The sequence below is a fragment of the Nycticebus coucang genome, chromosome 14 (genome assembly GCF_027406575.1).
Source record: "Nycticebus coucang isolate mNycCou1 chromosome 14, mNycCou1.pri, whole genome shotgun sequence".
NCBI classification, from domain to species: domain Eukaryota; kingdom Metazoa; phylum Chordata; class Mammalia; order Primates; family Lorisidae; genus Nycticebus; species Nycticebus coucang.
The window spans coordinates 91,664,025-91,680,026 of NC_069793.1; the positions used below are offsets into that span (position 1 = coordinate 91,664,025).

The 16,002-nt window shown below is 40.2% G+C and overlaps 1 protein-coding gene across 3 annotated transcripts in view; it reads left to right on the forward strand.

The window, feature by feature from the left end:
• ARHGAP42 (Rho GTPase activating protein 42) overlaps positions 1-16,002 on the forward strand; it is a 345,686-nt gene that overhangs the window by 267,071 nt on the left and 62,613 nt on the right. For all 3 annotated transcript variants that reach the window (XM_053560437.1, XM_053560438.1, XM_053560439.1), the window contains 2 exons: positions 6,296-6,400; positions 9,931-10,060. In XM_053560437.1, coding sequence (XP_053416412.1) covers positions 6,296-6,400; positions 9,931-10,060 — 235 coding nt within the window. The remainder of the gene's footprint in view (positions 1-6,295; positions 6,401-9,930; positions 10,061-16,002) is intronic.

The following is a 16,002-nucleotide window of genomic DNA, read 5'->3' on the forward strand; positions in this document are numbered from 1 at the left end:
AAGTATGCCAAACATGAGTGGCTTAAATAGAAGAGTGGAGGAGCCCAGGGGTATAAAAAATATTTTATGGTACATAAAGGCTTGTGGCTTAGAAAATTAAAAGGACCTTTTTTATAGCTCAGCTTCCTTATGGTTCATTCACGGCAGCTTGTGTGTGTTTCATTGTGACTTTGGAGAATCCTTAGTCGGGACTGATGTTTTATGAGCAGCTACTATGTGCTATATGTTTTCTTTGTGTGATCTCCCTAAATCCCACGGCAGCATGATTACTAGGTCGTGGTTAGATGAAGAAGCTAAGTCTGAAAGATTGTCAGTGGCCTGAGGCTCCAAGCTTCCAGTGGTGTCGTCAGGAACCCAGAACCCACATCTGAAGCCACGTCGTGGTGCCACTTACCGCCCCAGTGGCTGCTCGACCAGAGAAATCAGTTCTTCCTAATACTTGTTCTGGCCTAATAAAAATGGTCCTAGAAAATTGCACTGCATAGATGTTTTAATTTCTTAAAATCAGAAGAAAATACTACTGCTTTGGTAAGTAGAGGCAGAAAAATGTCATAGCAAAATAAGTGGGAAAAAGATGGAATTTGGCACATCTTACAACTGTGTAAAACTGATACAGTTTACAAACTCCCTGCCCCAGGTTTTCATCGGTAAATTGAGGATAAAAACAATATGTATTTCCCAGGATTGTGGTGAGGATCACTTTGACTATAATTACATATGAATCAACATTTATGAATTAAAGTCTGATGTGCTTTTCAAAATACATAGTTTAATTTTAACTCTCTAAGTATACGTCTAGAGGGAGTTTTGTAGGAGTATTTTCATATTACAGTAATTTTTTGAGACTTCATTTTAGTCTTTCTGTATTATGTTGAAAGTTAATAAGGAAAATGAAACCAAATCATTGTTTATAAACTGAAATATACTTCTTTTGATGCTCTTATTTTAGACTGATGAATTCAATTTTAAATTTTTTCCTGAAGAAAATTCCATCTGATTTGCTCATATGTTTTAGCCTGTTACATCATGAAATAGCCTATATTTTTAGGCTCTCTAAATCTAAAAAGCTTTAATAGTTTTGAGACTAAACTGCTACTTGCTATGTTTATTAAAAGTCTGTTAGCTCATATATAGACCTACAGGTCTTGAAAATTAAAACTTTTGGGGTTCTTTTATTTAATCAGTATTATTAGATAGCTTTAATTTACAAAATTTAATTTATAGTACATCAAAGTAGACAACACAATGTCATTTTTCTTTAAACAATGCAGGACTAAAGGTTAAATTTCTATCCTGCTTAAAATCTAAGTGCAATCATTCTATAAAAAGAAAATGACAGGCTCAGCCCCCATAGCCCAGTGGTTATGGTGCCAGCCACATACACCAAGGCTGACCGGTTCGAAACTGGCTGGGGCCAGCTAAACAATAATGACAACTCCAACAAAAAGTGTCCGGGCGTTGTGGCGGGTCCCTGTGGTCCCAGCTACTTGGGAGGCTGAGGCAAGAGAATCCCCTGGGCCCAAGAGTTTGAGGTCACTGTGAGCTGTGACACCACAGCACTCTACTGAGGGCGACATAGTGAGACTCTGGCTCAAAAATAAATAAATAAAATATATATTAAAAAGGAAATGACAAAGCTCTCCTCAGGTCGTGTATATCTTAAATAAAAATAAATCTGTAATGGTTTTTGGGTTTATTTCTTAGCACCGTAATTGAAAATATGAAATTCATAATGGCAGTTAGAGGGGGAATGTAAGTTTGTAAGAGCAGGGAGAGTATATCCTATTTGTTTGGCCAGTGCACACAGCCTTTGCTGGCTGCGGTGCCTCCCTTACTGACACGGAGCTCACTGGCCTTCAGTACTCTGTCCGCGCACCACAGACGTTTACCTCAGGCCGCTTCATCTGAACCCCATCCTGGTGAGAGCTTAGAAATCGTCTTATCAGGAGCTCCCCAGTTCTCACTGCTGAGGCGATACACGGCTGCTGCTTGGTTTTAGTAATTGCATCAGTACACATATCACCTATTCATTCATCAGTCTGTCTTTCCTTTATCATCCAACTTTAAAAGTGTCTCCTCAACCCGCTGTTGACTGGCTACTTGCCGCCCTTGGGTATTTTTTATCTTTATTTGCTCATTATTTGGTTAGGGTTTTATGTTTGCTTCTGAACATCCATACATTTGCCTTAAAGCACTATTTAGTCATTTTAAAGCTATCCTCTGATGTTTGAAGCTATCCTCTGTTTAGGATTCTTCCAAGTAAGGAATTGCAAAGACTACAGATTTAACTCACAGGCCTGATGCTTTCCCAGCGTGGAAACTGATGCCTTGACTTTGTCCCACTTTTCCAATCTTCTTAGAGATTTGTGGGGCTAGATGTGGAGGACATTATTACTGGTAACGTCAGGTGTGAAACTTTTGCTTGTGTCACAACCGTACTGCATTTGGTTAATTGGTGATTAATGGGCTGGGAGACGATGAATATTTGTTCTTTTGATGACTTGTAATGGGTTCTTTTAATAGATTATTTATCTGTAAATGCAGTAGTAATTTTTACATTTGGTCACGTTGTTGGACTGACGAATATTAATTTGGTTCTAAAATGTTTGGGAATAGGCTGGGCTCCGTGGCTCACTCTGGGAGACCGAGGCAGGTGGATTGCCTGAGCTCACAGGTTGAAGACCAACCAGCCTGAGCCAGAGCGAGACTCCATCTCTAAAAATAGCCGGGCATTGTGGCGGGCACCTGTGGTCCCAGCTACTTGGGAGACTGAGGCAAGAGAATCGCTTGAGCCCAAGAGTTTGAGGTTGCTCTGAGCTCTAATGCTACAGCACTCTACCCAGGGCAACAAAGTGAGACTGTCTCAAAATAAAATAAAATAGTGTTATATGAGATTTTTCTTGATGATAAAAGGAACTTTAATAGTAGCTAAATCCAGGCTGTCTAGTTGACAGTTTGTAGTAGTTATCACTGTTACTACTACTATTTTAAAGGTCGAATTTTCTTAAAGGTAAGCTGAGATGATGGTCTCTTCTGTAGCATCCCAGCCACTCAGGCAGATGGATCAGTAAAAATGACATGTGGGAAATGTCTTTCTTAAGTGTTTTCAAGTGGTCCTGGTAAGTTCCTTTGTTTTATTTAGCATCTTAGAATTTTGTGGAGGATAAAATGGAGCAGCACAGCCTGAAACCCCCCAAAAGTTTAACTTTGCTGCCATCTAGAGGCAGATAGTCCATAATGCTCTCTTTAATAAAATCTTCCCAAAAGCTGCTTCCAAAGACGTGGTACAAAAAAAAATGGAAGGGTGGGTGCTTTTTTTTTTTCTTCTTTTTTAAATGTACCTTCCATACAGTTGTGCGCTTTCTGGGGGGTGCTCAGTGTGTGTTCTGTAACTAGAACTTTATTTTCTGCTCCTAAGTGAATCTGGATTGTGCTGGAAGATACCAGTGGATTTATTATCACTTTGTCTTGACTGAAGTTGGCTGCATATGAGATGCTGAGAATACAGAGTAACCTGGATAAAGTGGAGGTGTCAGCATCGTACTCTTTGAACAGATTTAAGAATTCAAAAGGAGACGTCAGTGGGAAATGTTGGCCTACCAAAATCCACGCCAAAATACTTCCATCAGAGTTTTAGTTAGGGGACCCACAAGGGGGCCAGTGAATCTGTAAACAGTAAGAGGCTCTGCATGTGGGACAGCGTCTCAAAGGAGTCAGGAGTTCAGTGGAGACCGTCTAGCGTCTTCTGTAGACGTCTGATCTTCCGAGACATATTACGGGTTGAGTGTCCTGTATCTGAAATGCTTGGGACCAGAAGTGTTTGGATTTCAGATGTTTTTTCAGTTTGGGGAAGGTTTCCATACATATAATGAGATATCTTGGAGATGGGATGCATAATCAACACAAAATTCATTTATGTGTCATTTATACTTTATGTACATAGCCCAAAGGTCATTTTCTACCATATTTTAAGAATTTCACACATAAGACAAAGCTTGTGTGCACTGAACCATCCGAAAGCAAAGGTGTTGGGCGTGGAAGTTTTCACTTGTGATGTTGTGTGAGTGCTCAAAAGTTTTGAACTTGGGAGCATTTTGGATTTTGGATTTTCAGATTGGAGGGGCTCCAGATGTAACATAACTTTGGGACTGGGGCATCAAGCCACGATAAAGCACATTATCCTAAATCTGCATGACCTAAAGATCACAGTTCACCATTTGTTAGAATTTTTAGCAATATTCTAGGTATAATTCTAATGGTTGACTTCATATTTCTGAATTATCAGTATGCTTTGCGTTTTTCCCATGTTCTCGACACTCAGAATGTTTGAAAAGATGGATCTCAAGGGATTAGGTATTTTGAACAAAGCGTTATCAAAGATATTTTTAAAATGTCTTTTTTACCAGTAGTTAATTTTTGTGTGTATGTTGCTTTTAATATAGCATCAGCTTTGTATGACGCCCAGTTCATAATGAGATGGTTTAATTGTGGACTAATTGTAGATGGTAAAACATGAAATAATAGTTCCATGGCAACTTCATAAACTATTATTTTGATATTCAGAAGACTAGTATTATCTACATATTTCAAAAATATTTTGTTTTTTTATCCGAAAAGCTCTGTGTATGTGCCTTTTTTTTTGTAGAGACAGAGTCTCACTTTATGGCCCTTGGTAGAGTGCCGTGGCCTCACACAGCTCACAGCAACCTCCAACTCCTGGGCTTAAGCGATTCTCTTGCCTCAGCCTCCCGAGTAGCTGGGACTACAGGCGCCCGCCACAACGCCCGGCTATTTTTTTTTTTTTTTTTAAAGGAGAGAGGGCTGGAAGAGGGGACTTTTATTTATTTTTATTTTTTATTTACTTATTTATTTTGGCCGGAGCTGGGTTTGAACCTGCCACCTCCGGCATATGGGACCAGCACCCTACTCCTTGAGCCACAGGTGCTGCCCGTGCCTAAACTCTTAATAAGGTATTTTTAATCCAATTTAAGCTATAGTTTGGTTTATTTAGGTCACAGTATATGCCTTCAGGCAGACTATATATTTTATTGGATAATTTGACAAACATAATGTAAACTATTTTAAGATAGTCTATTTAAGATTTAGTTTTGAATAATTATCAGTTGATGTAAAGCTGAGGTTATAATTCTAAAATGGCAAACAATACCTTTTGGCAAAATATCAGGAACTGTTGATCAAGAAACAAGTCCTTAAAATATAACAACTTAACAAAACAATTTGGAAATATGTGCTTTCTGAAATGCACATTGTATGAAGTTGATTTGTTTATAGGAAGAAAAGCATTAGCTCCTTGCTTTCAGATAGAACCAGTGCTTACCCGTTAGATAAGACACCTGCCAGCTAATGCTCAGCCAGACCCTCCCTGCCTCCCCAGACGGGAAGTGGTGGAATGTTATTCACGTGTGAAAATGGTTTTAAATTGTGTTTCTCCCTTAAAATAAGTTACAGACATATTACGAACCACCTTTCAAAAATATTTTTTAACTTTTTTGCAGAAAGCAGTTATGGGAGAGACCACGCTGTTGAAAGGGTAATAAAGTCTGTGGAATAAAATCTCTGTGAATCAAAAGAAAATACTTAGATCAAGTTTTTTATAGTTTATTCCATATAAATGACTGTGTCTTGTAATTCCATGGAGAGCCAGTCAATAGTTTTTGGTTATAAACATAAAGAAGCACATACGAATTTAGGATTAGAAGGCTAAGGCCGTAGAAATTGTGGTTTTCCAAAGAAAGGCCTGTGCTGTCCAGTTCCATGTTTTTTCTCAGCTCTTCCTGTTTGGAGTTCTCCCTGCGCTTTGCCGATGTGCTGTCTGTTCCGTACCCAAATCAGCACTGCCACGGTGTGATACTTTCTCTTAATTTCCTGCTCCTTCCCGGGAACGTGCTGGGACTTACCTGTGATTTGCCGGCTCAGCCTCCTCCTATCTGCACGTGTGCTAGCGCCCTGCTCCATCCGGAGCTCCTCCAGACTCAGCCACTCCAGTCTTCATCCCCCTCTTCAGTGCCCATGACCAGTGGAGTAGTGAACATGAAAACTGTCCACAGTCAGGATCAAAAATTAGGTCACCATCTACCAAAAAGGAAATAAAAATGCTTGTGTTCTGTTTTCTGTATCCATACATCTATTGCCTGCCTTGCCAAACAAAGTGATTGAAAGTGTATTATCTTGAGAAAGTAAAATGAAATATAAATTCTCCAGTATTTTACGTTTGATGGTCATCTTTTTAAAAGCAAGTTTTCATGGTTACTTTTTTATGCCTTTTTCTTGGCAGCTTTTGTCATTCCTTCAGGGTTTGTTTACGTTTTACCACGAGGGATATGAACTGGCCCAGGAATTTGCACCGTACAAGCAACAGCTGCAGTTCAACTTGCAGAACGTAAGCGCTCACCTCTTCCTACTGCCTCTCCTTAGCCCAGTGGTTCTCAGCCTTCCTAACGCCGGGGCCCTTGAACACAGTTCCTGTGGGTCGCAGCCCACGGCTTGAGAACCGCTGCTTAGCCCATCTGAGATCACAGGGCAGCTGAGTTACAACCACGTCAAACCTTGGAATCTTTTAAAAACTTCTTTAGATACAGCGAAACATCAGTAATTTAGAAAAGCCACTTTATAAATGTATTACATTTTTTTCTACCTGCTGGTTAAAAGTACACACCACCACCACCACCACCACTGCTAATCTCATGTTAGAAAAACTTACATGAGGGCGGCGCCTGCGGCTCAGTGAGTAGGGCACCGGCCCCATATACCGAGGGTGGCGGGTTCAAACCCAGCCCCGGCCAAACTGCAACCAAAAAATAGCCGGGCGTTGTGGCGGACGCCTGTAGTCCCAGCTGCTCGGGAGGCTGAGGCAGGAGAATCGCGTAAGCCCAAGAGTTAGAGGTTGCTGTGAGCCGTGTGACGTCATGGCACTCTACCTGAGGGCGGTACAGTGAGACTCTGTCTCTACAAAAAAAAAAAAAAACTTACATGAGCAAAATTTATAAAAACAAATATTACCCAGGTGTGGACACGTGGAAGTTTGGAAACTTTTGCCTTCATTCACTGTTCTTGTTAATTTACTGGGTGATAGCGCCAAGTTCTGGAGTGGTACCATACAGCGTGGCAGCCATAGTTAGCGAAGCTCTATTATATACATGACATTTATTAAGAGGGTGGGCCTTTCATTATTTTATTTAATTTTCTTTATTCATTTTTGAGACAGCAGCTTCCTCTGTCACCCAGGCCAGAGTGGACAGTGGCACCATCATAGCTCACAGCATCCTCCGTCTCCCAGGCTCAAGCAGCCTTTCTGCCTCAGCCTCCTGAGTAGCTAGGACTACAGGCTGCCCCACCAAGCCCAGCTAATTTTTTTGTAGAGATGGTGTTTCCCCATGTCACCGAGGCTGGTCTCAAACTCGTGGCCAAAGCAAGCTCCTGCCTCAAAAGTGTGGGTCATACCCACTCTCCCCACACATACACACAGGATCGACATGTTGATTAGCGTGACTGTGGTAATCATTTCACAATGGATAATAAATCACAGGATCACATTGTACAACCTCACTATAGGCAGTTATATTTGTCAGTGATACCTCAATAAAGCTGGAACACAAAATACTGTTGGAACCTTAGACAGGTCTTATTTCTTGAGAGGGCAGAATTTCTATATTTATAAAATGAAGGGACTGTACTTTAACCTCCAAATGTCCTATCTTTCTCTGAAATTGTATATAAATTATGTAATTTATTATTTTCATACAATAGGTTTGAATGTGGTTTTGAAGCATTTGACATAACTATTTTAAAGCATACGTGAGTTTTACTTTCATATAGCCTATCTATTATTATCAGGATTTATTTTGTAAAATTATTTAATCAGTCTTCTTAGTCTCTGATTGTAGTCAGACAAATTCTGATTTTCAAATGCCAAGCAACATATTATACCTATGGGAATCTTAAGGTAAATGTATATAACATAGAAATAAATCAGAAAAATACTTCAGCCCATTTCTGCATTATCAGACCTGACAAATAATGAGGTTTCTCTGTAAGTTAAACCTCGACTGTCTAGCACTCCATAGCCAAAGTAATCTGGAAAACTTTCACTTAATTTTCTATAAAGAGATAGGGTTTCTCTCATTATCTGATTTATCGATTCTTGCCATTGTGGAAATATCTAGGAAATAAAACTACCGAGTGGGATGTGTTTTGAATTATAGTTTTTATTTTGTTTAGGCAGTGGTTCTCAACCTCCCTGATGCCGCGACCCTTTAATACAGTTCCTCATTTTGTGGTGACCCCCAACCATAAAATTATTTTCGTTGCTACTTTATAACTGTAATTTTGCTACTGTTATGAATCGTAATGTAAATATCTGATATGCAGGATGTATTTCATTGGCTTAGCGTAGCTAGCAGAATTGATTTTACCTTTGCTTTATTCCATTGTTTTTCCATAGGGAATTCATTGAGGCCTTTTCAGTAAATATTAAAAAAGAAAATTATAGAACTCAACATATTTTTCTGATTTATTTCCATGTTATATACACTTACCTTAAGATTCCTAGGATATGGGAACAGGAGATGGGTAAAGAATTAGAAAAATTTCAGATCCTTGTGTTTGAAAGAGGCAAAGAAATAGCAAAAGTGACAAGAAAATATCCCTAACCTACTTTGAGATTCAGTTCTTTTATTACGAAGCATGAGATTTTAGAGTTAGGTGGTGATGATTATCATCTTTTCAAAAACGTGTTGTGGAGGTAATGTGTCTTGAATGCAAAAGAAAAAAGCCCGATTATTTCTGTAGCATAAGTTTAAGGTGTTTCTTGTAGGCGAAGAAGTTAAAATTGCAAACCTATTGATTTTTATGAGTTAATTTATACATTGACCTCTTAACACCTGTTTTAGTAGACCAAGCTACATAATATTTCTTCAAAAAAGGCTTTGGTGCAACGGTGGCAAACTTTTTTCTTAATTTGTTCAGTGCCACATATATCAAAAAGCATTTTTATTCTCCTCCAAAGAAATTCAGTCCCTATGTATTTGCTTTGTGCCTTAGGTATTAGAGAATCCAAATTCTATTTAATGTATCTTATATGTACAAAATTTTTGAGACAAAAGTTTGCTCTGTCCCCTGGGCTAGCGGATAGTGGCATCGGCATAGCAACCTCAAATTCTTGGGCTCAAATGACTCTACTGCCTCAACTTCCCATGTAGCTGGCACGCGCCACCCTGTTCAGCTAATTTTTCCATTTTTTTTTCTTTGGAGACAGAGTCTCACTATGTTGCCCGTGGTAGAGGGCTGTGGCATCATAGCTCACAGCAATCTCAAACTCTTGAGCTCAAGCAATTCTCTTGCTTCAGCCTCCCATGTAGCTGGGACTACAGGCGCCCAGCGCAATGCCTGACTATTTTTAGAGATAGGGTCTCGCTCTGGCTTAGGCTGCTCTCAGACTTGTGAGCTCAGATGATCCATCTGCCTGGGCCTCCCAAAGTGCTGGGATTACAGGCGAATTTTTCCTTTTTTGTAGATTAGGGGTCTCAATCTCACTCAGTCTCGTCTCAGTGATCCTCCCACCTTGACCTCCCAGAGAACTAGGATTAGAGGCATGGGCCACTGTGCCCAGCCTGTATTTTTAATTGACATAATTTACCCCCTAAGTAATAATGTTGGAATGTGAAAACAGGAAAATAGTCACACACAAACACACATGTATACACACATTCAAAGAGAAACAGGCAGAAAGTCATTCTGAGACGTTTTACTAAAGCAATTCAAATTCAGACCCCAGAACTCAGCATCTCAGGCTCCTGATGCGGTGAACAGTGCTGAAAGAATCAAGCTACTCTGGGACTTTTGAAAATTTAGTCTGGCGGTTCCTCACACCTGGAAGGAATCATTGAATGAAATTGTTTTTGTTTACTTAAGACAAGGAATAATTTTGAAAGCACTCGGCAAGAGGTGGAGCGGTTGATGCAGAGGATGAAGTCTGCCGACCGGGACTACCGCCCCCCGAGCCAGTGGACGATGGAAGGCTACCTCTACGTCCAGGAGAAGCGTGAGTCACGGAGACGTAACTTCATGTCTCCTGATGGAACATTCTATTTCCAGGAGCTATGACTTGGGTCGTAGTATTTCCTTCAAGTCAGAACACCGAAATTCCTTACACCTTTATCATTTCATGAGTTTTCCTACTTCCACCACCAGAGTTCGGACGATTTTCCCCATTCTGCCGTCCTGATGTCCGAGTCGGTATATTGTTGGACGTGGAACTTAACAACCTTCCCTGCGGGGCCAGTAACATCAATTCAGTTTTAGCATTTCATTGTTACACCTCATCTCAGTTTAAAGTTTCGTGGGAAATTAAAAACCAAAGCCTTTATCAGGATGAACCATCCTGGAGACTCTGATAATAGTTCCCCCCACCCCCCCCAGCTGCATTATTTCATTTAATTCTGTTCTTTGTCGGTTTTTAGGAATAAAATTGGCAACTGTGTCGTGTTACATTGGCACGCTTTACTTGCTGAAATTAGGAAGTAAGGACCAAATCCAGTAGAGCACTGGGGTCATTGCCTCACACTAAGAAAGTTTCTCACAAAAGTTAATGAAAAGTCATTCTAACTTGTACACTTAGCATTTTTCTGCATTTTTTTTGTCATTAAGTAGAACTGATTTAACTATTTCAACTAAATTAACTCTGTGCTTCAAACTGGCTGTGCCCTTAAGCACCAGGCCCGTATGGTTTGTAGTGAGAGAACAAGTGTTTCTATTTCCGGTCCTTCACAGACCATTGTGAGAGCTTTTGATATACTGTGCATGGTCACTAAGATGCCAGCACATTTTGTGTCCATTTGATGTTCTTTGGTTAGCAGTACGTAAGCAAATTGGGTTTGATTTGACAGGCTCACCAAAATTTACAACTGCTGGTAGAGGGATTGGGTTCAGGTGGTCTGTGTTCCAGATTTTTCTGTCCTGTAACTATCTACATTGGCTGGTCTGCTGTTTTCACATCTTAAAATGACGAATCTAATAACGTGCTGAGGTAACGTATGATTAGAGCATAATAAATAACTTTCACCCACTAGTTCATGAAAAATTACCAATTCATTGGTTCATCTATAGATTTAACTTAGGACACTAAGGAAATTTTTGAAGATTGATTTCAAGTAATTCCTTCAGAATTGGGAGGATTGTTCCCTCTTTGGTATGAGGGGACATTTGATAGAAGGTCACATTTTGTCATTTAATACAAGATTCGGCCAAACGGAGAATCTGTTGACAGTGAGGACAGTAAGTGTACCGTGGCAGAGGAGGTGCCATCCTCACTCCTATGTGTTTTTTCTTTTTCTTCTTTTAATTTGTAATTGTTATAAATACATAATAGGTATATGTATTTATGGGGCACATATGCTATCTTGATGCAGCTACATTATGTGTAATGAACAAATTAGGGTAATTGGGGTATCTATTACCTCAAGCATTTATGAGTTTTTTGTGTTACGAACATTCCAGTTCTAGTTATTTTGAAGTATACAATAAATTATTAACTTTAATTGCCCTGTTGTGCTACAAGTACCAGATCTTAGTCCTGAGATCTAGATCTAAAAATCTTTAGATTTTTTTTTTTTTTTTTTTTTTTTTGCCATTAACCATCCCTCTGTATCCCCCCCACGACCCGTCTCCACTACCCTTCCTAGCCTGTGGCGGCCTCCCCCATGGTGGCCTCCCCAGCTGCCCCGTGGTAGCTGCCCCTGTGGTCGCAACTCCACCTTTCTATTCTCCGTTTCCAAGAGATCAATTTTTTTTAATAGCACTTGTCTTTTTGTGCCTGCCTTATTTCACCTAACATAGTGACCTGCAGCTCCATCTATGTTTTTGTAAATGGCAGGTTTCGTTCTTTTTCATGACTGAACAATATTCCACTGTGTGTATCCACATTCATCCACTGGCGGACAGTGAGGCTGCTTCCAAGTCTTGGCTGTGGTGAACAGTGCTGCAAAAAACACGGGCATGCAATATTTCTTCCCATGGACTGATTTCCTTTCTTTTGGATGTGTACCCAGCAGTCAGATTGCAGGGTCGTGGGGTAGTTTTATGTTTAGTTCTGGGGGAGCCTCTGTATTGTTCTCTGCGTAGCTCTGCTGATTTACGTTCCCTTTCTCCACGTCCTGGCCAGCATTCGTTATTGCCTGTCTTTTTGATAAAAGCCATTTTAAGTGGGGTGAGGTGTGTTCCCTGATGATTAGTGATGCTGAACATTTTTTTCTCACAACTGTTGGCCATTTGTATGTTTTCTTTTGAGAAATGTCGCCAACATTTTTTGCCCATTTTTAACAATCATATTATATTTTTTCTCGAGTTGTTTGATCTCCTTATATATTCTGGTTGTTAATCATGTGTCACGTGGGCAGCTTGTGAATACGTTCTCCCGCTCTGCCGGTTCTCTCTTCCCCTTGTTGGTTATTTCCTGTGCTGTGCAGAAGCTTTTGAGCTTGAGGAAACCCCCTTCATCTCCTTTTGCTCTTGCTTTGCTCCAGCCAGTGTCCTGGGGTGTTTCCTCAGTGTTTTCATCTAATAGTTTCATAGTTCCAGGTCTTAGATTTAAGGTTTTCATCCATTTCGACCTGATTTGGGTATATAGGAAGAGATAGGGCTCTAATGCTTTTTTCTTCTACATCTGCATACTCATTTTTCCCACCGCCATTTATTGCAGGAAGGATTTTTTATTCATCGTGATCTGACAATATTTTATTCTGGAATTTTTTCTAGGTGTTACACACTACTGAAATCCTTATGGGTACACAGTGTTTTATTCTAAACCGAAAAGCTTTAAGTGACCAAGCAAAATTCTTTTGTACATGATCTTCAGATATATCGCGTTCAGTCGCTGCTTGGTAGATTTGTACATGATCTTCAGATATATCGCGTTCAGTCGCTGCTTGGTAGATTTGTACATGATCTTCAGATATATCGCGTTCAGTCGCTGCTTGGTAGATTTGTACATGATCTTCAGATATATCGCGTTCAGTCGCTGCTTGGTAGATTTGTACATGATCTTCAGATATATCGCGTTCAGTCGCTGCTTGGTAGACAGCCCACCTGACTGCTGTGCCTGTGCCTGGCTTGTCTGTTCTCAGAGTGCTGGACTTTTATTTCAAACCACCAGGAAGAATAAGCCCTTTAATAACGTGAGGGCTACACGGGTGAAGGAAGCACAGTGTTTTAGGCGGTCTCCTGATGTCGGTGTCTTGTGTTGTTAAGATACCTGTCTGGGTCGCTCTGGAGTGATTCTGAAGTCTTGGTATCCTGACCTTCCCAGTAAGGTTTTTTTCTCTCTCAGTGGATACTACTCACTCTCCCAGGCTACGTACGTCAAGGCCATTCTCAGCTGCAGCATATCTTGGATGCCTGGGGCCACATCTGTCTAGTCTGTCCCCTTGATGTCCCTTTATCATGCACCTTCTATCCGCCTCTACTGCTTTGGCCTAGGCCAGACCCTTGCCATGGGCTCACAACCGCTCCCTCTCTGCCTGCTGTCCTCTGTCCTTCTAGCGAGCTCCCAGCAGAGCCTTTTGACGTGGTTCTTTCCCCTCGGTGATGACCCCTTCACAGTACCTGACACTGGAGCCTCTCACTCCCTATTTTTATTCACACCCTCTCTTGTGATATTTTCTTCTTTCCTCGAGAAAATGTCCATCTTGATTTTCTCAGAATCCACCTGCACTGTTTCCACAGCTTTATTGGGTTATAGTTGTTATATAATAAATTGCATGTATTTAAAATGCACAACTTATCAAACCGCTAAATGCATGCAGGGACCATCACCGCAGGGGACATGATGAACATAGAGGTTGCCAAAAAATGTACACGCAGTCTAAGAACGGAAAACACTGTATTCTGTAATATTCAAGTCACATGGGACTTGGGCAATTACGAGAGGTGCTCAAACTGACTTGTATTCGTCTTTTTTATCAGCATATATTATTACAAATTTAGTGCCGTTTTTTCCTTTCCTAAAATGTGTATGCTTTTTTTTTGGTAGGTTCTGTATTTAATGACCTTGTACAGTTGTCTCTTGCCCCTTTATAAACCTTTCCTCCTAGCCTTTCCCACTCCCCTCTTACTTTTGCCTTAGAATTTAAAAATGAATGGCTTTATATGAGTTTGGAATTAGGGTACAGCCACCATCGCTGACCACCTCCCTCCATCGGCCACCTCGTGCTTTACCTAATTTCGTAGACCAGACATGCACCACGTATAGCAGTCCAGTTCCTTATGTTGACCACCTCTGTATGCCAGCCGGTTCATTGCAGTCTCTTGGGTGGTCAACTTACAGAGGTTCTACTGTGTTTTTCTTCTTCTTCTTTTTTTACTGCATTTGTTTCTAGGAAGGGCAAATATTCAAAGCCCTTTCCCACTTGGAATCTTTGAAAGCATTAAATCTAACCAGTTTACTAAGATGTATCAATTATATACTTGCTATAACTGAATGAATAAGCTCTGTGAGGGACAGAAACTGATAAAGGATTTGGCTTCAGGATTGTTATTCTGTAGTTAAAGACATAAGACAAACTCATACAATGAATAGTCAGTGGTTCCTAGTGAGTATCAGAGCTGTAAATTGCGTGATAAATGGAGATGGATGTGCCGGGTAGGGGCAGATCATTGCTGTTTGGACACAGAGTTCCACTTTACCTGGTTATGTGGTTTTTATGTTATCTACCTCTCGGCAAGCATTAAATTACATTCCGGTGGACTTCAGCGTAACCAGGAAGAGCATGGGTTCCAGAGTCAGACAGCTGTCTTAGAATTCTGTGTCTGTCCTCTGTTAACAGTGTGAAAGAGCTCATGCTCTTTCCATTGATAAAAGAGGGATGTTTATACCTGTGTCTTAAAGATGTTGCAAGAATTAGAGACATTGTGTGTAAAGTGTCTCTGTTATCAATGCTGGCATTAAAAATGATCATGTCATTATTTTTGCTACTATCATTTTTCCTGTGAGTCCTTACTATTCTGAGCAATTTACAGTTATCTCATTTAATTATTAAAACAACTCAAGAATATCATTCCTTTAAAAAAGTGCAAAAAGTGCAGCTCCAGTCACATGCCCTATTGGACAAAGTGTTGCCCTCCATGGCCTGCAGGGTCAGTCTTCTTTCCTACACGTGAAGTGCTCTTTATGTCTGACTTAAAAGAGTCTTAGACGAGGGCGGCACCTGTGGCTCAAAGGAGTAAGGCGCCGGCCCTATATACCAGAGGTGGTGGGTTCAAACCCAGACCCAGCCAAAAAAAAAAGTCTTAAGATGATACGTTGGCATTTAGTAGGTGTTCAGTGAATCTTAATTCCTCTCCCAAATATTCATCTCAGCAACCTTAGATGATTACTTGGTAAGATAATGAAACTTTTTTATTGTGCAGCTTTAGAGATGTAATAAATTTTATTTTTCTAGATACTTTCGAGGACTTAACAACTGCTTGTCTAAGAACATCTGCTCTGGCCTAGAGCCAGTCAACTTTAAAGAAAGCAGCGTGTGTGTGCTGCAGACTTGAAGATTAGGTGTAAGAGATTCTGAACTTGAGGTGGAGGCAGGGAAAAAAGTCTTTGATTTAAAATGTCATCAGAGCATTGCAAAAGTGTTACTTTAAATTAATAGCTAATATCACTTTATAAGTTGCTACATAAGTAGTAAAGTTGCTACACAGGATTTCAATGCAGCCACTTTATCCTAATCAGCTTTAAGCCTTCGAAGTACTTTATATTACGTGTAACAGAATTATCAACAAGTATTGTGAAGTATTGGAGAAATGTTCCCCCGATGGCGTTGAAGTTAATTGCAAGAACCATTTGTGATTTCAAAGCACATGGATACACCCCATGATTTTAAAATCTGAAGTGATCTAAGTGTTAAACACCAAGGGCACTATTATTAAAGAAAAAGAAATTTAAATGGCTCGTGAAACACTTTTCTCAAGAGGTACTTTTTAATGTTTCGGTTTCTT